This window comes from Myxocyprinus asiaticus, chromosome 33 (genome assembly GCF_019703515.2).
Source record: "Myxocyprinus asiaticus isolate MX2 ecotype Aquarium Trade chromosome 33, UBuf_Myxa_2, whole genome shotgun sequence".
Lineage (NCBI taxonomy): Eukaryota > Metazoa > Chordata > Actinopteri > Cypriniformes > Catostomidae > Myxocyprinus > Myxocyprinus asiaticus.
In genome coordinates this window covers 14222612-14248449 of record NC_059376.1, presented here as the reverse complement: position 1 = coordinate 14248449, position 25838 = coordinate 14222612, and the positions used below count along the sequence as shown (strand labels likewise).

The 25838-nt window shown below is 39.6% G+C and overlaps 2 protein-coding genes across 4 annotated transcripts; one reads left to right on the top strand and one right to left on the bottom strand.

Moving 5' to 3' along the window:
• Window positions 1-293: 293 nt before the first annotated feature.
• eif2d (eukaryotic translation initiation factor 2D) lies at window positions 294-9794 on the bottom strand. Its single transcript, XM_051669868.1, has 15 exons — window positions 9593-9794; window positions 8839-9029; window positions 7058-7141; window positions 6877-6967; window positions 5896-6003; window positions 5466-5755; window positions 5241-5358; window positions 3735-3780; window positions 3175-3281; window positions 2801-2956; window positions 2623-2712; window positions 2398-2493; window positions 891-1011; window positions 560-734; window positions 294-470 (listed from the first exon to the last, which is right to left on the bottom strand). Exons 1-15 carry the CDS (start codon window positions 9646-9648, stop codon window positions 400-402), a joined length of 1800 nt encoding a protein of 599 aa, XP_051525828.1. The 5' UTR covers window positions 9649-9794; the 3' UTR covers window positions 294-399.
• A 242-nt stretch (window positions 9795-10036) lies between these two features.
• Window positions 10037-25435, top strand: mapkapk2b (MAPK activated protein kinase 2b). Of its 3 annotated transcripts, none has more exons than XM_051669895.1 (10): window positions 10037-10338; window positions 14918-15057; window positions 15298-15362; window positions 15504-15583; window positions 22791-22917; window positions 23018-23093; window positions 23195-23319; window positions 23450-23493; window positions 25017-25097; window positions 25239-25435. In XM_051669895.1, exons 1-10 carry the CDS (start codon window positions 10111-10113, stop codon window positions 25380-25382), a joined length of 1110 nt encoding a protein of 369 aa, XP_051525855.1. In that variant the 5' UTR covers window positions 10037-10110; the 3' UTR covers window positions 25383-25435. The 3 variants fall into 3 exon arrangements, with proteins under 3 accessions (XP_051525855.1, XP_051525854.1, XP_051525856.1); XM_051669894.1 differs by having other exon boundaries at window positions 23408-23493; XM_051669896.1 differs by lacking the exons at window positions 25017-25097; window positions 25239-25435 and adding an exon at window positions 24763-24999 and having other exon boundaries at window positions 23408-23493.
• The last annotated feature ends 403 nt before the right edge of the window (window positions 25436-25838 follow it).

Genomic DNA, 25838 nt, shown 5'->3' with positions numbered 1-25838 from the left:
TCAAACCACTGGAGTTTTATGGATTACTTTTATGCTGCCTGTATGTGCTTTTTGGTGCTTTAGAATTTTGGTCACCATTCACTTGCATTTTATGAACCTTCAGAGTTGAGATATTCTTCTAAAAACACTGGGATATTCTTCTAAAAATCTTCATTTGTGTTCTGCTGAAGAAAGAAAATCACACATCTGGGATGGCATGAGGGTGAGTAAATGATGAGCAAATTTTTATTTTTGGGTGGACTATTCCTTAATTCCATGTGGCTGAATATAAGATGATTACATTTAGAGATCACTTAAAATGAAATCAGATTTTTTTATTGCACAAATGGTTGGACCAGACATTGTTACAGTCAATGTTACAGTAACATATACTGTAGCTATTAGTCGAAAGGATGTCTGCTATTTCTTCTTGCCTGGTTTGGGAGCTTTGTCAAGACCTTGCACATATTTCCGTGGGATGTGATACTGATCTGTAACAAAAGAGAAAAAGTGCACTCATAAAGAAGAACAAGACTGCAACTACAAATATAAGCATTTGTCATGTTGTGCATTTCTGTACCTAGCAGGAGTTTGCCAACATGTTGGACCTGATTTCCCTGGATCTGCACCTGGACCCTGTTTCTGGCTCCTGGGGAATCTTGGATGATGCAGCTGGCCTGGACCCGATGCTGCAGGGTGTCTGCTACCAAAGCTGGGTCTAAACCAAACCCCTCCAGATTCTTTATTATTGTAACCTTAAAAAATTTGAAAATGAGTGAGGAAAAAATGGTATGTTCAATTAGACACAAAAGGTAGTATCTCTCTCCAAAAATCCTTATAATGTTTGATATGCCATTCATAATGGAAAGTTTTTAAGTTTATATAGTAATGACATTTTAATGTTTACTTACCTTCTTATTGGAACCCCTAGAGGCTATAGTGATGTCTATGGGTTCCACCTGTCCTTTTTTAACCATAGCACGCTGACCTGGAAACAGCACCTCATGGCATGCCTGCATTCTGCTCAGAGTCCTGTACACAAAGAGTTTAAGAGTCCCTGTTCATATTAATATGCTTAAGCTCAATCTTACTGCACAAATAATTGACTTAATGTCTACAAAAATGCTTTTCATGGATTAAAACTGTGATAAAGAACTCTTAATTTAAACCATAAACCGCAAGGTGTGGACTACCTCAATTAAAGCCACAGTCAATAATATATTCCCATGCAAGTAAATCATAAGTCTATTTTGTGCATATGATTTGATGTGTTAAGTTATAAGTGGTGCTTGTTAAAGGGATAATTCACCCAAAATGAAAATTCTCTCATCATTTACTCAACCTCATGCATGTGTATGACTTACTTTCTTCTGCGGAACACAAATTAAGATTTTTAGAGAAATGTCTCAGCTCTGTTGGTCCATACAATTCAAGTGAATGGTGACCAGATATTTGAAGCTCCAAAAAGCACAAAGTCAGCATAAAAGTAATCTATAAGACTCCAGTGGTTAAATCCATATCTTCAGATGCGATATGATAGTTGTGGGTGAGAAACAGATCAATATTTGAGTCCTTTTTTACTATAAATCTCTGCTTTTGTTTTTGGTGATTCACATTCTTTGTGCATATCACCACCTACTGGCAGGGAGGAGAATTTATAGTAAAAAGGAATTAAATATTGATCTGTTTCTCACCCACAACTATCATATCTCTTCTGAAGACATGGATTAAACTACTGGGGTCATATGTATTACTTTCATGCTGCCTTTATGTGCTTTTTTGGGCTTCAAAATTTGGTACCCATTTACTTGCATTGTATGGACCTACAGAGCTGAGATATTCTTCTAAAAATCTTCATTTGTGTTCAGCAAAAGAAAGAAAGTCATGAGGGATGACATGAGGGTGAGTAAATTATGAGAACATTTTCATTATGGGGTGAACTATCCCTTTAAAGCACTCAAACTTAGAACAAAACCCTAAAGAATTAAACTTAGGCACGCAATTCATTTTTGTTTTGTAACTTGATTGTGCTACAGATGTGAATGATTCCTCACAAAGTGTGACTTATTGAGGTGAGGTGTGCTATTACTTTAAGGGATCAGATTTACAGTTGGATCAGACTTTCACTTAGCGGACAATAAAACAGGTGATTATAAGAAGGACCCAAGTCATGTCTAAGGATCAGAATATCAAGACTTGGGCACGTTTTATTTCTGCTACAGTAAGCAACCCCTTAGCAACCACACAGAACCTCCTAGCATCCACACAGCAATGCACTTAGAAACACTCAGAACCCCGTAGCAACCACAGTATCACCCTGGCATTACTGTTATTGAAAAGCCTCCAATGAAACTGCTTTCTTGAATACTCTTACATGAAATGCACCTAATTGTCATCTTGTCTTGGTGGACTTGTTACCTGCTAATGAGATCGTCCCATTTCAGCTTCTCCACTTCCTGGTACTCAGACTTCTCCAGTAAGCAGTCACAAAGTGTAGGATTAATAATGACAAAACTGATGAACAAATGAAAAGAGCAAGTCACTTCTATCCAACCCATGGAAGAAACAAATTCTTGAAAGCTATACAGTACTGAAACCATACATGACATGCATAAGCGCATACATATTTTTCAAATAACTCACTTTTTATTGATTTCATGGACAAGTTCATTTTTCTTCACATAATCTGTGATGATATTCCTCACTTCAATGGCCTTTAGAGCCGTTCCCTTTCTAAAACAAAGACACATGGTTAAACCTTCAACACACTCACTAATACACTATACAAAACTCATATGACACAATGTTTCCACTCATTAACCTTTTCTGGGCATCCTGAAAGAGAGGCTCCAGGCGAGCTGTGACCCCATACAGGGGTGTGATTTCAGGGGGCTGGTATGACACCTCAAAAGCGCCGCACCCCTCCACAGAGTTATTCTCTGTCCCACAATCCTCGGGAGTCCTGAAAGAACTTAACCTGGAAGAAAGCATGAAGTATAAGTGTTATAAACACACTTGAATTATGTTGTATTGATAACTTAGTTACATCAAATGGCAACAACAAATATTTATCTTTTTCTTTTACTATTACATGCCTTGACAACTGGAATTGTTCTGATATAATTTTTATGGAATAAAAAAATTATGAAGGAGGTGAATAGTTAAATGGTGTGACTCAAAGAGAGCACTGCATACTTGGGGTTCTTCCAGTCAACTTCCACAATGCTCTCCACACCTTTACTCAACTCCTTCACCTGAACCAGACTGTAATCTCTCTGCATGCACTGCAGAAACTTAGAGAGCTGGAAAGGTTTGAGAGAGAGAGAGAAAAAGAGAGAGAAAAGTTTAGATACAAAAAGGTAGTGATGATAAGGCTAATCTGAATGAACTGAAAGAATTGTCTGCAAGGCCAAGTGCACACTACACAACTCGCAGTCTTTTGTTTTCAGTCGTGTTGGTGTGCACACTACTGGCCACGATTGGGTGCATCAACTACAAACCATTCATCCCAAACTAAAGCTACAATCCCAAATTTAGTTCATTCACAAACTCACGCATATAGTATCGGGAGAGTTTATTCATGATAACATGTCAACAACAAACAACATGAAAGAAGGACCTGGGCCATTTCAGCACTGATTTGCACAGAACAGGTGTAAGAATAAGAAAAAGAGATTTGAGATTTCTAGTCACAGACTAGACACAGAGGAGATGAGGTTGGGTTGCGCAGTGTGCGCTAGACTTAAGGTGTTTACCTTTTTATAACTGGATTTCTTGATATCAAGTTGTTTTCCTCGAGGACTGTGGAAACAAATGATGAGATTTGAAACTTCTTAAAGAAAAAAAAAAACTTCTTAATGTGTTTTATGTAATAAAAAATAAAAAAAATCACATTTCAAACTGCCAGTTACAATTAACACTGACTATATGCAGTCTATTTTCATTAATGTATTTAAAGCAAGCCAGTCTACACTCTGGACCATCAGGGCCCTCAGGAAACTATTACCATTCTTGAAAATACAGCACCTATCTACCTGAATGGTGCAATAAACTAAAAAATGGTTTCCCATGCTTACAATTCTATAAAACATTGAAGCTGTATTGTGTAACAGTATTAAAGTATTTGTTCACCCAAAAAGGAAAAATTCTCTCATCATTTACTCACCCTCATGCCATCCCAGATGTGTATGACTTACTTTCTTCTGCAGAACACAAATTAAGATTTTTAGAGGAATATCTCTGCTCTGTAGGTCCGTACATTGCATGTAAATAGTGTCCAGAACTTTGAAGCTACAAAAAACACATAAAGGCAGCATAAAAGTAATCCATAAGATTCCAGTGGTTAAATCCATATATTATGAAGCAATATGATAAGTGTGGGTGAGAAACAGATCAATATTTAAGTCCTTTATTTACTATAAATTCTCCTCCCTACTCAGTAGGTGGCAATATGCATGTAGAATCACAAAAAGATCAGAAAAAGAATGTGAAAGTGGTGATCGAGAGTAAAAAGGACTTAAATATTGATCTGTTTCTCACCCACACCTATCATGTTGCTTCTGAAGACATGGATTAAACAACTAGTTACTTTTGGATTACTTACTGCCTTTATATGCTTTTTGGAAATTCAAAGTTCTGGCCACCATTCACTTGCATTGAATGGACCTATAGAGCTGAGATGTTCTTCTAAAAATCTTAATTTGTGTTCAGCAGAAAAAATAAAGTCATACACACCTGGAATGGCATGAGGGTGAGTAAATAATTGTCATTTTGGGGTTTGCAATTGTAACTGTCATTTATTCCTTTAAATTGCTTTCTCTTATCCCAGCTTAATATGCAGAGACAACTTTAAGTAAGCCATTCATAGGTTAATTTTCTCGAAAACAATTCACACTGTCTCTGTGGTGCTATAACATTTTTCAGTTTGTTTTGAGCTTAATTAATCGAATGCCTGTCCGCTAATCTTCAACACGTTTCACACTAAACAATCTTTTTAAGTGAACTATGCATGGAGTTTAAAGTGGCTGTTTTATAAGAAAAGTCATGGACAATTTTGCGACAGGTGGGTGTCAGTTTACGTCGATTGATTTACCATCATAACGCGGTTCAGTGATATCTGGACCATTATATGATTGGCCCAGAAGACTCACGTGATCCAAGTTGGCCGTTACGTTCTCTCCTACAGTAGATCTGCAGAGGTTGGTTTCTCAGTATAGAAAAGTATCTCTAGGTTAAATGGTAATGATAGGAAGGAAAAGTACCAGCAGGCCACCATGTGGTTGCGGAGGAAGGTGCTGGTCAGCAGGGGGAGCTCTGACTTTTTCACTTTAGTTTTCAGTGCATGGAGAAAGCACTGTAGCAATAATGCATCCATTTGCTCTGTAGACAGACAGACACAAATGTCAACACATGAAGAGTAAACTCCTACAAAAGAGAATGGCAGATTTGACAGATTAAACAGTAAAAGTTCAGGTAAAACATCTCACCTTGTGGAGATCTAGAGTCGTCCTCTTCTCCGTCAGAGTCTTCTCCCTCTCTAACTTTATCCATTTCTTCTTTCTTCAACACCTCAGCATCTTGCTTTTCCAATCTCAGCTCCTGCATACTCTGACAATATTTTTTCACTGGTTCAGAGATGTTCTGTCCATCTCTGACCTCCCCCTCTGCTTTAACCTCCTCTTCCTCCTCGTATTCCTCTCCCTCTGTTTCTTCCTCCACCTGTGCTGGAGAGTTTGTGACTGGTATAACTGGAGGATTTGTCTTATCTCCAAACACCCTGTGGATAATTTGAGGAAGATGTCTAGATCTGTAAGATAAGTCTGTTAAAAGTTAATGTTATACATAAAGTAGCAGCAATGAAAGGCCAAGTGAATGTAAGAAAAAAAAAGAAGAATGATACTTTAATGCAAAGCTCACCACAGTTGGTCCATGTATGTATGTAAAATATTCACTCCTTTTCCCTTCATTCCACTGCTCCTCATCTCAGCACTCGACATGGCTGCAGTGCCAACGGCCACTGGTGCCCTGTAAAACCATTAGAACTTCATTAAAAGATTGTCTTATATTGAGCACTTTTACTAAATACTTTCAGTTTAAAAAGCTACACTGTCACCAACACAAAATTTAAAATAATTATAAGTAACACTTTACAAGAAGGTTCCTATTTGTTAAAGCAATAGTTTACCCCAAAATGAAAATTCTCTCATCATTTACACACTCTCATGCCATCCCAGATGTTTATTTCTGGTCAGACTGACAAAGTCTACGGTAACTCAGATAACCACTCTGTACAATTGTGGTGAGAAGAATATCATCTCAGAATGCTATTCTGAGATGCGGGTTGGCGCTGTTTTGGCAGCATGAGGGGGACCTACACAATATTAGGCAGGTGGTTTTAATATTGTTGCTGATCGGTGTGTGAGTGTGTGTGTATTATATTTACATATACATATACATACACACACACACACACACACACACACTGTATATAATATACTAAATATTTTGCTCATGAGGCAACTCTAATGTTGCATGTTCTGTTCCTCTTTTGGTTTTGATAAATAGGCCTGTAACACTTTATTTTACAGTGTCTGTTCTAAAATTAAGTACTATGGTAATAACTATAACAAAGTGTGTTTACATGCAGATGCATAAAACCGTTACACAATGTGTGCATATATTAAATTAATATTAGTTAGTACATACTTATGTAAATACACAGTAACCCAGACACTGTAAGACTGATAAGACTTGACAAATCAAATTGACTGTTAAGAAAAAGTTAGACATATTTGTCCAGTTTTGTTATCCCTTTTAGTTCCAAATTACTGAAGAATTGCTGAGTCTATACAATAATGAAGTTCACGTGTAAAAGTGAAACGTGGTGGGTGGTACTACCTGTTCGCCACAAGATTGACAGCACAGCAATCTCCTTGATCTACCTCAGGAAGGCCACTAGCAGACACCACAACCCCTGGCAACATGAGATCTGCAAAGAGAAATCAGTCAGACACTCACTTACTGAGATATACAAATTCATACAAAAAAAAACAAAAAAACAACACAAACATATACTGACCTGCTCCTCCAGCTAACTTCTGCAGGACAGGTGGCCATGTGGTGAATGCTGGAAGCATGGCAGGATATCGCCACAGTGTGTACACTGAAAAAAGACAATGAGATGCTACTACTGCATTTACAGTGCTTCTGGAAAGGATTCACAGGGCTTCACTTTTTCCACATTTTGTTATGTTACAGCCTTATTCCAAAATGGATTAAATTCATTATTTCCCTCAAAATTCTACAAACAATACCCCATAATGACAACGTGAAAGAAGTTTGTTTGAAATCTTGAAATCTGCAAATTTATTTAAAAAAAAAAAAATAAGAAAATCACATGTACATAAGTATTCACAGCCTTTGCCATGACACTCAAAATTGAGCTCAGGTGCATCCTGTTTCCACTGATCATCCTTGAGATGTTTCTACAACTTGATTGGAGTCCACCTGTGGTAAATTCAGTTGATTGGACATGTTTGGAAAGGCACACACCTGTCTATATAAGGTCCCACAGTTAACAGTGCATGTCAGAGCACAAACCAAGCCATGAAGTCCAAGGAATTGTCTGTAGACCTCCGAAACAGGATTGTATCGAGGCACAGATCTGGGGAAGGGTACAGAAAAATTTCTGCAGCATTGAAGGTCCCAATGAGCACAGTGGCCTCCATCATCTGTAAATGGAAGAAGTTTGGAACCACCAGGACTCTTCCTAGAGCTGGCCGCCTGGCCAAACTGAGCGATCGGGGGAGAAGGGCCTTTGTCAGTGAGGTGACCAAGAACCCGATGGTCACTCTGACAGAGCTCCAGCATTTCTCTGTGGAGAGAGGAGAACCTTCCAGAAGAACAACCATCTCTGCAGCACTCCACCAATCAGGCCTGTATGGTAGAGTGGCCAGACGGAAGCCACTCCTCAGTAAAAGGCACATGACAGCCTACCTGGAGTTTGCCAAAAGGCACCTGAAGGACTCTCAGACCATGAGAAACAAAGATTGAACTCTTTGGCCTGAATGGCAAGCGGCATGTCTGGAGGAAACCAGGCACCGCTCATCACCTGGCCAATACCATCCCTACAGTGAAGCATGGTGGTGGCAGCATCATGCTGTGGGGATGTTTTTCAGCAGCAGGAACTGGGAGACTAGTCAGGATCAAGGGAAAGATGAATGCAGCAATGTACAGAGACATCCTTGATGAAAACCTGCTCCAGAGCGCTCTGGACCACAGACTGGGGCAAAGGCTCATCTTCCAACAGGACAACGACCCTAAGCACACAGCCAAGATAACAAAGGAGTGGCTACGGGACAACTCTGTGAATGTCCTTGAGTGGCCCACCCAGAGCCCAGACTTGAACCCGATTGAACATCTCTGGAGAGATCTGAAAATGGCTGTGCACTGACGCTCCCCATCCAACCTGATGGAGCTTGAGAGGTCCTGCAAAGTAGAATGAGAGAAACTGCCCAAAAATAGGTGTGCCAAGCTTGTAGCATCATACTCAAAAAGACTTGAGGCTGTAATTGGTGCCAAAGGTGCTTCAACAAAGTATTGAGCAAAGGCTGTGAATACTTATGTACATGTGATTTATTTTTATTTATTTTTTTTTATTTTTTTTATAAATTTGCAAAGATTTCAAACTATGGGGTATTGTTTGTAGAATTGAGGAAAATAATGAATTTAATCCATTTTGGAATAAGGCTGTAACATAACAAAATGTGGAAAAAGTGAAGCGCTGTGAATACTTTCCGGATGCACTGTACATAACCACCAGCATTCACAACAAAGACTGGGGGTAACCAGTACACCCACCTGTAGGGAATAGCTGTTTCTCCATCTGAAAGAATATGGGATTTTTTTGGAGCACGTAAAGAGTGACTGCATCTCCCTTATGTGCATAAATCTTCACAATATTTAGCTCTTCTTTATTTGGGAAAAGCTCATTAAGATCCTCCATTGACAGTAAAGGGAAGGCAGTGGAGATATCTGCTCTCAGCTTCCTCCTGTACAAGCAGAAATGATTATAATGACATGGACTGAGAAGGTATGATCAAAATAAATGCACTTATACATGAGGATTTCTTACATTACTCATTTGAGAGCCAGATTGGAGCACAAATTTGCACATTAACATATGAAATGCAACATATATGACTGAATACCATGGGAGAGCAGTATATTTCTTGAGCATACCTTAAGTCATCTCTTATAACAACATCTTGTAGTACTTTAAAATTCTCTCCAAGCTTTTCAACATTTATTTCAACAGGAAAGAATAGGTTACTGTCACTTGAGACGTAATTAACTCATAAGAGCAATATCTTTATGAAGAAGGTTCTACACAGCAACATGGCAATACATTTGTAACATAGCGGTAGCACTTCATAATACAGTTACATTTGTTGAAATTAATAAATGCATTAGGTATCATGAACTAACAATTAACTGTATATTTTTCATTGACTGGGTTTACTAAAGGAATGACTGTGCATTGATTTCAATGAATTTTTGACTAATATTTAAAAAAGATAATAATAATAATAATCTACAGTAACTAGTTGAATACCTGTCAGATCCCTTGATAACCGTGTTAGATCTCACACGAAACGCTTTGGCGAACATCTTGATGTTCAGATAAACACGTATTTTGTCAGAATCAGCTTAAAACTTTTGAGGATGAGATATTCTCTACTTTTCCATTTAATAAAAATGAGCTGATAAGAGTAATTTAATCGTCAGCGACATGCAGGTGCAGCGCTTAAACATGTCCGAGTGGAAACAGCGGTGCTTGTAAAAGTGACCGCTACACATGTAACTTCAGAAAGTGTCCTTCAAAGCATTGAGTTACTTATTTGGTACAATTTTTTTATTTTTTTATTTTTTTTACAGAAATAATAAACGCTATGTTTTGGGGATTAAATAAAAGAGAGAAAGAGATGTTTGTATCAGTTAAGATTCTTTAGTGCGAGTAAAAATGAAGTATTCAGACTTGCCCTGTTAATTGGATCCTTTCGAAATCCGTTAAGCCGGTCTAAAGAGGTCTTCACTTCTTCACCGATAGTGAGTTGAACATACTCCACCAATATGTCAGAAGAAAGAGAAAATAAGCATGATTCAGCTGTTTCTAAAGAGCAGCAAAAGAACCCGCATCAGCTTCACATTGATCCTCCAGAGCTGAAGTCCACACTGAAGATCAAGAAGAATGTGATAACAGAGGAATATAAACTATCGGGTCCAGTGCTCGGGATAGGCATCAACGGCAAGGTCTGGGCAATATTCCACAAGAAAAGTGGCGAAAAATATGCCTTAAAGGTGGGCTATCTGTTTGGTCATTGTTAATTTGTAAGCTTTACATCTATGCAATAAGATTATGTTCGAGGACGGGAAAGCCTCAATAAGGAACTAGAACCTTATTAACCATCCTGAAAAAAACAAAAAACAAAACACACACACACACACACACACACACACATATATATATATATATATATATATATAGTTATAGATATAGTTATAGCCTACATAGATATAGTTATACACAGGGTTGGGAAGGTTACTTTTGAAATGTATTCCACTACAGATTACAGAATACATGCTGTAAAATGTACTTTGTAACGTATTCCATTAGATTACTCAAGGTCAGTAACGTATTCTAAATACTTTGGATTACTTCTTCAGCACTGGTAGATTTTTTCATTTGTTTTGACTATAAAAATTCTGCCAGTACAGTAAGACAAAATACACATGTTAAAAATACATTCTCTGAAAAACCTAAATATCTTATGCAGTGTTGTTTCTAAAACAAGATAAATAAAACTGATCTTGTTTTAAGGATTTTTAGATATTTTTACAGGAAAACAATATAAAAATTATTATCAAGAATACGATTTTTGCCCTAATATCAAAAGGTCTTACAAGAAATATATATATAGTTATAGTTATAGTTATAGTTATAGCCTACATAGTTATAGTTTTATATATATATATATATATAATATATATAACTATATATATATATATATAACTATATCTATGTAGGCTATAACTATATCTATAATTATAATTATAACTATAACTATATATATATATATATATATATATATATATATATATATATATATATATACTATAACTATATATATATATATATATATATATATATATATATATATATATATAGTTATAGTTATAGTTATAATTATAATTATAATCTATAATTATAATCTATAATTATAACTATATCTATAATTATAATTATAACTATAACTATATCTATATATATATATATATATATATATATATATAGTTATAATTATAGTTATAGATATAGTTATAGCCTACATAGATATAGTTATAGCCTACATAGTTATAGTTATAGTTATATATATATAGATATAGTTATAGCCTACATAGTTATAGTTATATATATATATAGATATAGTTATAGCCTACATAGTTATAGTTATAGTTATATATATATATAGATATAGTTATAGCCTACATAGTTATAGTTATATATATATATAGATATAGTTATAGCCTACATAGTTATAGTTATAGTTATATATATATATAGATATAGTTATAGCCTACATAGATATAGTTATAGCCTACAGTTATATATATATATATATATATATATAGTTATAGTTATAGATATCGTTATAGCCTACATTGTTATATACATATATATATATATTGTTATTCATTATTCACTCCATAAAAATAATCTTTTTTTTTCAGTGATACATCTGTTTCAAATAATGCGCTTCTGTTATGACAAGTACATGATGTTGAAGAAACATGTTTTTTTTTGTTTTTTTATCTTCCCTGTATATATGTAAGCATTGAGGTGTTAACTGTTACAGCTGCCACATCACTAAAAGGCTTTGGTGATGGATGGGAGCAATTTGGTGTTCCCAGAAATTTCCTTGGGTGATGATTGTTATCCTCTTAACTTAAGCATTTCTTCAGCTGACACTTCGACGCTGTAAGAAGCGTAGGCGCCTCTAATTAGGGCCATTGCCAGAAATCCTGGGCCCCCTGACTGCATATTGCTCTTGAGCCCTTACATAATTCTACTTGAATGGATATGGGCTCCCTTTCAAATTTAAGCCTGTAGAATTTCCTACATTTCACACTATAGCCATAGAACTTTCAAGAAATAAGTGCCTCAAAATCTAATCATGTGGAAACTGGAAGAGCCATTGACAGACTATTGATTTCTTGATGGATCTTATGGGTTTCATTAAGTACTTAAAGGTGCACTCAGTAACTTGTTGTTTGTGTCATTTTGGACATACACTGACACCTAGCGGCGTGGATGCAGCATCATTAAAACAATTGTTTTCAGTTACAGATTTCATTGTAGAAATTCACTATTCACAGTCAGCCTTGATTGGTTTAATCGATGAGTGACAGTGTACAATAACAGAGCAGTTACTGAGATTAAGCGAGTAGTATTCAGCTGGTCCAAACATGGCAGCCCCCCTGAGAGGACCCTCACCATGTATAATAAATCTGCTTTTATAAGGTTGTTAATATGACTGGTGTCCTCATCGCATGTGAATGGTCATGATATTATACATACGTTTCAAAATTACTATTAATTTCTTCAAAAAAAAGTAAAATTTTTGTTAACAGTATACAATAATGTTCTATTTGTTAACATTAATTAATGCATTAATTATCATGAACAAACAATGTAAATATATTTTTTACAGTATTTATTAATCTATGTTAACATTAGTTTATAAAAATACATTGTTAGTTCATGTTAGTTCATAATGCATTAACTAATGTTAACGAATACAACTTTTGATTTTGAAAATATATCAGTATGTGTTGAATAACATTAACCAAGATTCACAAATGCTGTAAAAATATTGTTCATTGTTAGTTCATGTTAACTAATGTTGTTAACTAATGTTAACAAATGGAACCTTACTGTAAAGTGTTACCAACCTTTTTAATGAGGAAAAAATTACTTTGTGTACTTTAAACCATAGATAGGCTTTGCTAGTTTCTCAGAGAATGTTTCTTTTAAAAAGGGTTCTCCAGGGTTTCTGCCTGTGTAACAATCTAAGGTACCCTAAATAAAGCCTAAAATATCTTTTTATTTGTATTTTTTACTGTGGAACCTCTAGAAATCACCCCTCTTACCATTCCCAACAAACTTGTGCCTTTCTATTTTTGAGTTTCTCTTTAAGTATCTGTAGCTTCTGTCATCTGCTCAGTCAATGTCATTAAAACTATCCTACTGTACATGATAAGTGCACAAACATGGAATGCACAAAAAAGATCAAAATCAGAATCACTTTTACTTGCCAATACATCTTATGGCATTTTTGTTCCTTGCCACAGTCGCCTTTGGCTTGCTCACTGAGTTTCTAAATACAATTATTATTCAATTACTTATTTTTAAACACAGTTCACAATCGTATTTTATGCCGAGGGAGCGCTCGATCTGGTGGTGCTGGAGCACTGCGTCAACCGGCAACCGAAAGGGACGGCTGAGGGGTCCATTGCCATCACCTGGCATCACTGATGGAAGCAGTACAGCGAGCTGAGGTCAAATGATGGCGTGTCCAGGGCCAGCGAGCCCATCTCTCTCTCTCCCTCGAACTGGCACCTCCGGCCCCCCTTTATCTTGCTCTCCTGCTGATCATCTGATTCTGCGTTGGCCGTGCACCCTCACGGCCCGGCCACGCCCTCCTCCTCGTCACACTCTTCCCCCGCCCGAATCAGGCCGGGGCGCCACCGGACTGACTTACTACCCCCCCCCCCATCTCTGGAGGGGAGACTCTGGTGGTCCACCCCATCTCCTGGTAACCTGGGGGAGAGACGAGGGGAGGCATGGGCAGAGGGAAAGGGCGAGCGGGAGACACAGAGGAGGAGCCAGTTCGAGAGAGAGATAGACGCATGCGGCCGTGCTGCATGTGTGTGTGTTCATGTTTGTTTTATGTTATTTTAAGCTGAGTTTTACATTAAACCTTTAGGTTGACTGTTCAGCCGGTTTACGCCTCCTCCTTGCCCATCCTTTATCTGTTACAGTTGGTAATCCATAAATGCTTTCAGGAGAGATGAGGAACAGGTGAACTGAAAGAAACAAGTGACTCCTGGTTTTGAGTAGGCCTATTGCTTGTTTTCTGAAAATAAATAAACAATGACCAGGACGGGATGGGTCACTAACAGCCTTTGTGGCTTGATTGACTGCTCTAAATCTGTAAAGGTTGTAAGGGGATGGAAGGAACCAATCACCTTGCAGTCAAGTTTAATGATCTGCACATTTTTATGTTCAGCTTAAGTGTCAAACCAAATCATAATTCACAAAGTAATTACACTTTCAGGATTCTACAAATCTGACAGTATTATCTGAGATTCCTGGGGAAAATGCTTGGAGGCCTTGTTGATGTTTTAGTACTTTGACCACCAAGGAGTGCAGTAAAAGTGAAAGAGAGTTGCCTGTTTGAACATTCTGCTTCAAATTTGTGCAAAAAACTGAATACAATTGCAGATGGTCTGGCTAACATTTATTTCTGAGTGTAGATTTTTTTTAAATTATTTTTTGTCAGCATTTTCCTCCACCGAAAACTGAGACTTTAGAAAACATGCTTTATTACTGCATACTATGGAAAACAATGATGTTAGGGCACGGAAAACCAAAAATGTTTTAGAGTCAACTTGGCTTAACTGTAATCAAAACATATTTTTAATGATATCACAAGTCCTCTCTTTCACTTAATAAAAATACACACTTCATGTCCTCTCTTAGAGCAGAGACGGGAAGAACTCAATGTTCTTTAGCTAATGTACAATTCCAATATGTTGTTTAATTTGGACTGGCTAAAATGGTTTACTTGATCATGTGCTTTTGTGCTCTCATTCTCAGATGCTGCAGGACACCCCTAAGGCTCGACGAGAAGTGGAGCTTCACTGCAGGGCATCGAGTTGTCCTCGTATTGTAGGAATTGCAGATGTCTTTGAGAATTTCTACCAAGGCAAAAAGTGTTTGCTTCTCATCATGGAGTGGTAGGCTCTTTCTACAACTGTAAAAGACAAATCCTCAGATAATGAGATTGTTTTTGAGTATTTTATTGTCACAATGGGATATTGTAATTTAATTTATATAAAATATTTGGTAACACTTTACAATAAGGTTCCATTTGTTAACACTATTGTAAAACAAGTCTATGATAAAAAGAAATGTGGGGGAAATTAGTCAGAATACTAATGAAGGCAATGCATTTAAATGTTTTGTTACCAAAACAGTATGGATGGAGGAGAACTCTTTTGCCGCCTTAAGGAACGTGGCGATCAAGCTTTCACTGAAAGAGGTACAGCTCCCCTCACTAAACACACCCTCCCCCCAAAGAAGCCATTTACTCTCATCATTTACTTGATGAGAGATCAATGAACAGTTCTATATTTATTTTAAATTTTTCTTTTTATTGTCCGATTCTTCACTTCATGAGTAGAAGCATCTGAGATAATGAGAAGTATTGGAGAAGCTGTTGAGTTCCTGCATGGTAATAACATTGCTCACAGAGACCTCAAGGTGAGCTACTGTATTATGTATTATATTCACCTATTAGAAGGCAGAATAAAACTATATGGAGTAGTCCAACTCTTAACATTATCCATACCATTATCTACACTTTTGTCTTTTGCCTTTCTGTGACAAGTGACAAACTTGTGCCCCATTAGGTGTTGCTAAAATGTCTTTAGTTTTCCCAAAATTGTTCCATAACACCTGTGAAAAACTTGAAGAATGGTTAGGTGCCATGTAAAGCTTTGAGTTGAGGTGTATTAAGGCATCACTTTTTAATCTGACTTTATAGGTTGACTTTGTAAGAGCTTGTATTCCTGTTGACATCTGGCCGATCATATTACATAATTGTTGGATCCAAGTTACAAACGCATTCATTTAGATTTCTTTGGATTTAATTGAATAATTTGGCAATTGAATCACTGCATTAGCTCACTTGTTAACAATATAAAATTTTTACAACAGATTTAATGGAAAAACAGCTATGTATTCTGTAAATTTGTAGGATATATGGCTGACTGCTGGAAGCAGCATTGGGGTTATGTAAAAGTCTATAAAGACACAGTGGGACATTTAAGATTTCAAACCTATTTAAGAGTTGGAGGGCCTCAAGTTCTGATGTTTCACAAAAGGCCTAAGACATTATGTCTCTATCCAGTTAATTCTAGAACCATAATCTCCCTGTGAAATTAAGCATGGACTACTGAAAACAAGGACTTTGCAGACTCTTTTTCAATATTTTCAACACAAGAAGCCTTTTTTATATTTAAAGGAATATTCCGGGTTTAATACAAGTTAAGCTCAGTTGACGGTATTTGTGGCATAATTTTGTGTGGCAGCGGGGGCATGTTCAAGCATCCGTCTGGAGAGAGAGAAAGCGGTAAAGGCACTTGCACCTGAGCTAGATTATGTTTAAGACCTGTCTCTAATTCCAGTGAGCATGGGGAGCGGCATATAAACAGCCACGCCACCAGCAACCCACAGAGAGAGAGACTGACACAAGGAAGGCAACGGTGCTACAGAAGCTGTTGTGTTCAATCTATTGTGTTTGTGAAGCTAAAGTGTTTAAGTAACTATATGCCTGTGAAGCTGATGTGTTTAAATAACTCCGTGCCTGTGAGACTGATGAGTTTGTGAAATTCTAAGCATCAAGGTGGCCAATTAAACGCATACCTGAACCTGGAAACCTTGCTTCCCTGTTCTCCTTCCCTTCTGCCTGTGAGGCTGTATTACACTGGTGCCGAAACCCGGGATAGAAAACTGAAGTACGCCCCATGGAGTCCTCCCAGGTGGCCGAGATCCTCCAGTCCCTCGCCAGTATGCAACAATCCCACCAGCAATCAATGCTTGAGCTACGTCAAGACCAGGAACGGCGTTTCTTTGAGATCCTACGGGCTCAAGCAGAGGACCGGCTCATGATCCGGAGCCTCCTTGGCCAGGAGAAAGAGAGAGCCATGACCCCGGACCACCGCAGCCAACTGCCTCCCCCCCACACTCCTGAAGATGGGAGTTGACGACGATGCCAAGGCTTTCCTCGATTTATTCGAGAGAACCGCGTAAATCTGGGGCTGGCCGCGTGATCAGTGGGCGGCCAGACTCCTCCCCTTGCTGTCCGGGGAAGCTCAGCTTGCCGCCCAACAGTTGCCAGTGACTACTCTCCAGGCGTATGACGACCTGAAAAAGTCCATCCTGCAGCGGGTGGGTCATAGCCCAGAAGAGTATCGCCAGCTGTTCCGGACCTTGAAGCTGGGGAAGACCGACCGCCCGTTTGTTTTTTCCCAACGGCTCCAAGACACGTGCTGGAAATGGCTGCTGGCGGGGAATCGTGACGTCATGGGAGTTGTCGACCAGGTGGTACTGGAGCAGCTGATCCATCGACTGCCAAGAGGAACAGTGGAGTGGGTCCAGTGCCACCGCCCAGCGTCGCTGGAGGAAGCCGTTCGTCTGGCGGAGGACCATTTGGCGGCATACCAGAGGGCGGAAGAGCCCTCGCACTCTCTCTCCCCCTCCCCTATGTTTTCCCCGATCTCTTCCCCCTCCCCTTCTCTCTCTCACTCTGCTCTCTCCCCAGAGCCTGTTCCTGCCCCACGGAGGCGAGGAGTCCTGCCACCGAAGCAGTTCCTCGTGCGCGGGGTTTCCCATCGTCCACGGCAGCAACAGTGCCCCGCCGCTCTCCCCCTCAGGGCGTGGTGCCTGGGCCGGCCTGCTGGAGTTGCAGGGATCCGGGACACTTCCGGGATCAGTGCCCTGTCGTGGAACTGGGAATGGTGGTCCGGATCCCTGACACTCTGCAGACTGCCCCCGATAGGGCTGGAGCGTACCGGATACCGGTAAGTATCAAGGGGGGTACTCACCAAGCATTGGTGGACACGGGTTGTAATCAAACCACTATCCACCAACACTTTGTTCAACACAAGGCTTTGGGCACAGCTAAAACAGTGAGGGTGAAGTGTGTGCATGGGAATATTCACAACTACCTGGTGGTGACCCTTGTTATTAAATTTCGGGGAACAAAACATAGAGTGGAGGCCACGGTTAGTTCCCGCCTCACCCATCTGCTGAATTTGGGGACTAATTGGCCAGAGTTTAGAAATGTATTAAAGGGAATATGCATGGATGGGTCCTGCACTAAAGCCACGAGATGTGAGATGTGTGATGCTCTGGCAGGGGAGGCGGAGCCAGGGCCATCTTCGTCAGCTCCACGTCAGGATAACGTTGGGGGGGAGAGGCTGCAGCCCCTCCCATCCTCCAGGAATTTCCCGAAGGGGATTTCCCTTTGGAGCAGTCACAAGACGAAACCCTTAAGCACACTTTTGACCAAGTAAGAGTGATCGATGGTCAACAACTCCAGCCGGGTGTTGCCCTTTCATATCCTTACTTTGCAATTATAAACGAGCAGTTGTATAGAGTGACGCAGGACACTCAAACAAAGGAAGATACAACCCAGCTCCTAATACCACGGAGCCATCGGGAAATAGTGTACCAGGCGGCTCATTATAATCCCATGGCGGGTCATCTAGGGGAAAGGAAAACGCTGAACCATCTAATAGCCTGTTTTTATTGGCTGGGCATTGGCGGCGATGTCCGCAGGTGGTGTGCGGCATGCCGCGAATGCCAGCTGGTGAATCCACCGGCCACCCCAAAAGCGCCATTGCGCCCCCTACCATTGATCAAGGTCCCCTTTGAAAGAATTGGAATGGACCTCGTCGGGCCATTAGAACAGTCTGCATGCGGACATCGCTTTGTATTAGTTCTAGTGGAATATGCAACGCGATATCCGGTAGCAGTGCCTCTGTGCAACATCTCAGCACGCAGTGTTGCGGAGGCACTCTTCAAAATAATCTCCCGACTGGGGATTCCGAAAGAAATCCTCACGGATCAAGGCACAATCTTTATGTCACGAACACTACGAGAGCTTTACGAATTATTGGGCATTAAATCAATCCGCACCAGCATCTATCAGCTTGAAATTGGGACAAATGGCTCGATCCCCTGTTATTCGCAGTATGAGAGGTCCTGCAAGCCTCCACGTGGTTTTCCCCATTCAAGCTACTATACAGGTGGCGCCCGTGCAGCGTGCTTGATGTTATGCATGAAGCTTGGTAGGAGGGTCCTTCAAACAGTAAGAATGAAATTCAATACGTTCTTGATCTTAGAGCAAAACTCCACACCTTGGGACAACTAACACAGGAGAATTTGCTCCAAGCTCAAGAATGACAGTGCCGACTGTATGACAGGGGAACTCGGCTACGGGAATTTGCACCGGGAGATAAGATACTCATATTACTTCCCACATCGAGCTCCAAATTACTAGCCAAGTGGCAAGGACCCTTTGAGGTCACACGACGAGTGGGGGATCTCGATTATGAGGTAAAGCGAACCGATAGAGGGGGCGCACGTCAAATATACCACCTCAACCTCCTGAAATTGTGGAGCGAGGCGGTCCCTGTGACTTTGGCTATGGTAGTCCCGGAGAGGGCGGAGCTCGGGCCAGAGGTGAATAAAAAACACAATCATTTCACCCCAGTCACTTGCGGAGACCACCTCTCACCGTATCAACTCGCAGAGGTTGCCAAGTTGCAGAAGGAGTTTGCAGACGTGTTTTCCCCTCTACCAGGTCGTACAAACCTCATACAGCACCACATCGAGACCGAGCCAGGGGTGGTGGTATGTAGCCGTCCCTACCGATTGCATGAGCACAAAAAGAAAATTGTCCGGGAAGAATTGGATGCAATGCTCGATATGGGGGTAATAGAGGAATCCCACAGCGATTGGTCCAGCCCAGTTGTTCTAGTTCCTAAGAGCGACGGGTCTGTACGATTCTGTGTGGATTATAGAAAAGTCAACACAGTGTCTAAATTTGACACATACCCAATGCCTCGCATTGATGAATTGCTCGATCGGTTGGGCACTACTCGATTTTATTCGACCCTGGATTTGACCAAGGGTTATTGGCAGATCCCCTTGAGACCAATTTCCCGTGAAAAAACGGCTTTCTCCACACCGTTTGGATTACACCAATTTGTGACGCTTCCGTTCGGTTTGGTTGGAGCACCGGCTACGTTTTAGCATCTCATGGACCGAATCCTCAGACTGCATTTGGCCTACGCTGCTGCATACTTGGATGACATAATCATTTACAGCAATGATTGGCAGCGGCACATGCAACATCTGAGGGCAGTTCTGAGATCGCTGCGACAGGCCGGACTCACAGCAAACCCCAAGAAGTGCGCGATTGGGTGGGTGGAGGTACGGTATCTGGGATTCCACTTGGCCCACGGGCAGGTGCGTCCCCAAATTGACAAGACTGCAGTGATTGCGGCCTGCCCAAGGCCCAAGACCAAAAAGGGGGTGAGACAGTTCCTGGGGCTGGCTGGCTATTATAGGAGATTCATGCCTAATTATTCGGACGTCACCAGCCCGCTGACTGATCTCACTATAAAGGGAGCTCCAGACCCGTTCCAGTGGATGGAGCAGTGTCAACAGGCGTTTATGCAAGTGAAAGCCGCACTTTGCGGGGAGCCGCTCTTACATTCACCTGATTTCTCTCTTCCTTTTGTCTTACAGACGGAGGCTTCAGACAGGGGGCTGGGGGCCGTACTCTCATAGGTGGTGGAGGGGGAGGAGCACCCGGTGCTGTACATTAGCCGTAAGCTCTCGTTGAGAGAGACTAAGTACAGCACAGTGGAAAAGGTGTGTCTCGCCATCAAGTGGGCGGTCCTCACTCTCCGATACTACCTGTTGGGGTGGGCCTTCACCCTCTGCTCTGATCACGCCCCACTCCAATGGCTCCGCATGAAAGATACCAACGCGTGGATCACCCGTTGGTATCTGGCTCTTCAGCTGTTTAAGTTCAAGGTGGTCCACAGACCAGGGGCGCAGATGGCTGTCTCCGACTTCCTTTCCAGAAATGGGGGGGAGTGGTAGACAGGCCGGATGCCTCCCCGGCCTGAGTCAGGCGGTGGGGATATGTGGCAGCGGGGGTGTGTTCAAGCGTCCGTCCGGAGAGAGAGAAAGTGGTAAGGGTGCTTGCACCTGAGCTAGATTATGTTTAACACCTGTCTCTAATTCCAGTGAGCATGGGTAGAGCGGCATATAAACAGCCACGCCACCAGCAACCCACAGAGAGAGAGACTGGCACAAGGAAGGCCACGGTGCTACAGAAGCTGTTGTGTTCAATCTATTGTGTTTGTGAAGCTACAGTGTTTAAGTAACTATATGCCTGTGAGACTGATGAGTTTGTGAAATTCTAAGCATCAAGGTGGCCAATTAAATGCATACCTGAACCTGGAAACCTCGCTTCCCTGTTCTCCTTCCCTTCTGCCTGTGAGGCTGTATTACATATTGATTACCACAAAAATTAATTTTTACTTGTTCCTATTTTTCTTTAAAAAAATTTAAAAAAAACAATAAAAAAAGCAACAATCTGGGGCCGTTTGCATAAAACTTTTTTAGACTAGTTAGTCATCTAAAATTTTGGTCTTAACTTTTTCAGTCAATTGCATTAAAACTTGGGTCAGTCTAATTTAAGAGCAAAATGTAAGACAGCAGACCCTTAGGCTAACTTTTGTTTACATTCTATATTGCCAACTGTCAGTTGAGCCAGTGGGGGCTTAAGCTGAGCATTAAAAGGGGCTTCAGTTGAGACTTTGTAGAAGACTTTGACTTCTACGAGGGTAACAGATGTTCTTGTGCTTTTTATTATTTGGGTTTAAATCACTACATTTGTTCATTAGAATCAATTTTGAAGCATTGTATTCCTCTAAAAAGCAAATATAAGCAAATATTTTCAGCAAATGAAAGCTGTGTCTCAATCAGCTCCCTATGTTGTGAAACAGTATATCACAAATTTGGGCACTGGTAAGGGGGTTCATCCACTGAACATTGGGACACTTGTGATTCAATGACCTGTGACACATTAATAACACACATTGAAGCGCAGCTGTTATTAATCGGCACCATCACTGTATAAATGACACTATCGTTCATTTTCATTGAAGATATTCAAATGTACAGCGTTATTATAACAGATAAATCACATAGATAAAGAAATACAAATATAAAAGAGTGTATTTTAAACATTTATTTAACAACTCTAATATTTAAAAGATTGCTTTCCTTTCATTGTAATTATGAATTAAAGACATTACAAACAACATCTCTTTTAAAGAGAAATTAAGGCTTTGACATCATATATTTACAGTTGTGCTCATCATCTAATGAACTGAGAGATTTCAGAAGACATGACAACGTGTCCGGTAGAGGAACATAGTGAGCAATGATGCTCCCTGGTTTTTACGGTGCATTGTGGGATTTTTTTAGAGAGCGAACGTTTCAGTGCACTGAAGAAGAAATGGCCGACTCACTGATCAGTGTCCTGACTACTGAACCAGGGAGCTGATTGAGACGCACCCTGCACTGAGTGTCCACAGTAGACCATTTTTTTTTAAGCTTTTCAGTGTTTTACTTTTTCCACAATGCTATGTGAATTAGACTCTCTTACTAAAGACAACTGTAAGCTTGTTTTATGCAACAGGCTTTCTATGGCGTCTTAGCTAGTCAGACTAATTGTTAGATGCATTAAAAGATTCAACCGGCCCCAAGGTTACAGTGAGGCACTTACAGTGGAAATGAATGGGGGCCAAATGCTGTCGATTGAGCTTACCTTGTATAGAACCCGGAATGTCCCTGTAATATTCAGTCTTCTAACTGACAGCCAGAGAATTTGCTGTACACATCAAAGCAGCCTGATGCCCGGCTCAAGCTCACAGACTTTGGATTTGCCAAAGAGACCACAACCAACAACTGCTTGACCACGCCTTGCTATACACCTTACTTTGTGGGTAAGCAGGCAAGTCAGTTTTGCATCACAGCTAATTTAATTACAGTGGCTCTCTTTAGTATCATGATACAATGGAGCTAAAATGAATCTTTCTCTCTCAGCTCCAGAAGTGCTTGGTCCAGAGAAATATGATAAGTCATGTGATATGTGGTCATTAGGAGTCATCATGTACCTCCTGTGAGTGAGAACATCCTGATGGTTATATAATAGCACATCAGTGCTTCATGTTCCTGGATTTGAATTCACAACAAGCATTTCTCTTCTTATCCTAATGGTAGGTTGTGTGGATATCCACCGTTCTACTCAAACCATGGCTGGCCAATATCACCAGGAATGACGACTCGGATACGGAATGGCCAGTATGAATTCCCTAACCCTGAATGGTCAGAGGTGTCAGAGGAAGGTAATTTTTATGATGTTTTGTTCAACATCACAAACATCATTACATTAAACATACAGCTGGTAAGATTCATCTTCTCTTCACTCGACAGCAAAGCAGCTAATTTGCCATTTATTGAAAACTGATCCTACAGAGAGAATGGCCATCACAGAGTTCATGAACCATCCTTGGATCAATGTGAGCATTAAAATTATTATTTTTATTTAGTTTTTGCCCTTTTGTCACTTTTATTGATGGGAACCATTAAAAAGCACAGGAAATGGGGGGAATGTGGTTGGGAAATGTCACAAGCCGGGTTTAAACTTGTGTCACTCTCATGAGCTCCCAGCCCAAAATGCTGAAACATGTGAACTAAACAGTAGTCTACGACAGTATTTGAATGTTTCGATTGCAAATTCGCTGTTTTATTTGTACCCTTTTACATTTGGCCCATACCTCCAAGCCTGTATATCCTACTGTTCATTACAAACTCAGCTGATGTGAGCTCACATTTATAAGCACACTACAAGCACAAAAACTGCTTTATGTAGAAATTATTTGCAAGAATAAAAATTTTAAGCATCTGCTAGTGACATCAGGAGGTGTGCAAGTCAGGTTTTTTGTATAATTCTTATGCTTTGTAATCAAATTAAAAGTAAAAATAAGTGTTACTGTTGAAAAACCTAAAAACAGACACTGAAAACAAAAAATATGATCCCTTTTAACAAGTGGTGGGGAGAAATTACCAAAATAGCCAACTAAGAACTATTAATTTTTAAACTGAACAACAGGCAGGAAGTATTTTGGAAAATATGGGGCCCTACATGAATACAAAATTGAATGGCTAACTAGGGGGAAGTTGACAATGTTAATGTATGTAAGATGCTAATATCAAGATTTGTGAGAGATGGCCTGTATTGTATATCGAACTATATGATGATGATATTGTTTGCCCAGTAAGGTGTTATCAGTATATGGGAGGGGTGGTCATACTTACTTAGACAGGAAAGATAGCAATGTAAGGTGATGTTTGCCCTTATATGTAATTAATATTGGATGTGTGAGCAGCATTTACTGTATGTGCTTAGTTATACTTGCCCTGGTTGTAACTATCATTTTGGTATAGGAGTGATAATTATATTTACCATTTATACTACTGTTATGGAGGTATGTGAGTGATTGCATTATGTTAGGTGATGCCAGTGCTTATCCTGTCATTTTTTTCTCTCTTAGTTTTCTTAGTTTTATTGTTATTGTTATCTCTTCTGTTTATGTCTTTAATGTTTCAGTTTCTTGAAAAGCAATAAAAAGTAAAAAAAAAAAAAAAAAAAAAAAAAAGAAAAACCTAAAAATAATATGGAAAAAATAAGTGTGTTTTAATGTTCTGAACCTTGTTTTGAATAAATATTCACTTTTTAAAGTTCAATTTAAAGTTAATGCACTCATTTTTGATTGTTGTCATATTAGGTGACTAAATGGGCAAACATCTGGTGGATCTGGAGCACCAAGTAAATGTTATTAAGGGTTGTTTTATTTTTTTAAATTTTTTTTAAATGTATAATTGAGAATGTTTTCTGAGTTTGAATTATGCATGTAAAACAAGGGACAGCTGTGCTCATGATAACATTTGGCTGTTAAATAATTCTTTCCACACACATTAAAGTTTAACAAGATGTACTTTTTTATACTTCTAATGCCTTTCTCTATCTGGTTGTGTACAGAAGTCAATGAAGGTTCCTCAGACTCCTCTACACACGAGTCGAGTTCTTACAGAAGAAAGTAATGTCTGGGAAAAAGTCAAGGTCAGTTGTCATGTTCTGTAAAAAACAATTAATTGTAAAATATGAAAAATGTCATAAAAAATATGTAATATTTATTGAAACAGTAATTACACATTTTCTGTAAGTCATCTTGGTAAGTCTATTATTTGTGTTAATACATAGGAAGAGATGACTAATGCCTTGGCAACAATAAGAGTGGACTACGAGCAAATAAAGATCAAAGCCATTGAGAACTCGTCCAACCCTCTCCTTGTGAAGAGAAAACAGAGAATGATGACTGCAACAAAAGAAGCACCAGGACAGTGACAAACACATTTGCATGAGGACATGTGTAGCTCTTTAACACTTAAAGGGATAGTTCACCCCAAAATGAAAATTCTCTCATGATTTACTCACCCTCCTGGCATCCCAGATGTGTATGACTTTCTTTTTTCTGCAGAACACAAATTACGATTTTTAGACGAATATTTCAGCTCTGTAGGTCCATACAATGCAAGTGAATGGGTGCCAAAATTTTTAAGCTACAAAATCCACATAAAGGGAGCATAAAAGTAATCTGTATGACTCCAGTGGTTAAATCCATGTATTCAGACACAATATGATAAGTGTGGGTGAGAAACAGATCGATATTTAAATAATTTTTTATCATAAATTCTCATCCCTGCCCAGTAGGGGGTGATATGCTCGAAGAATGTGAATCACCAAAAACAGAAGAAAGTTAAAGTGAAGGAAAATTACTTAAATATTGATCTGTTTTTCACC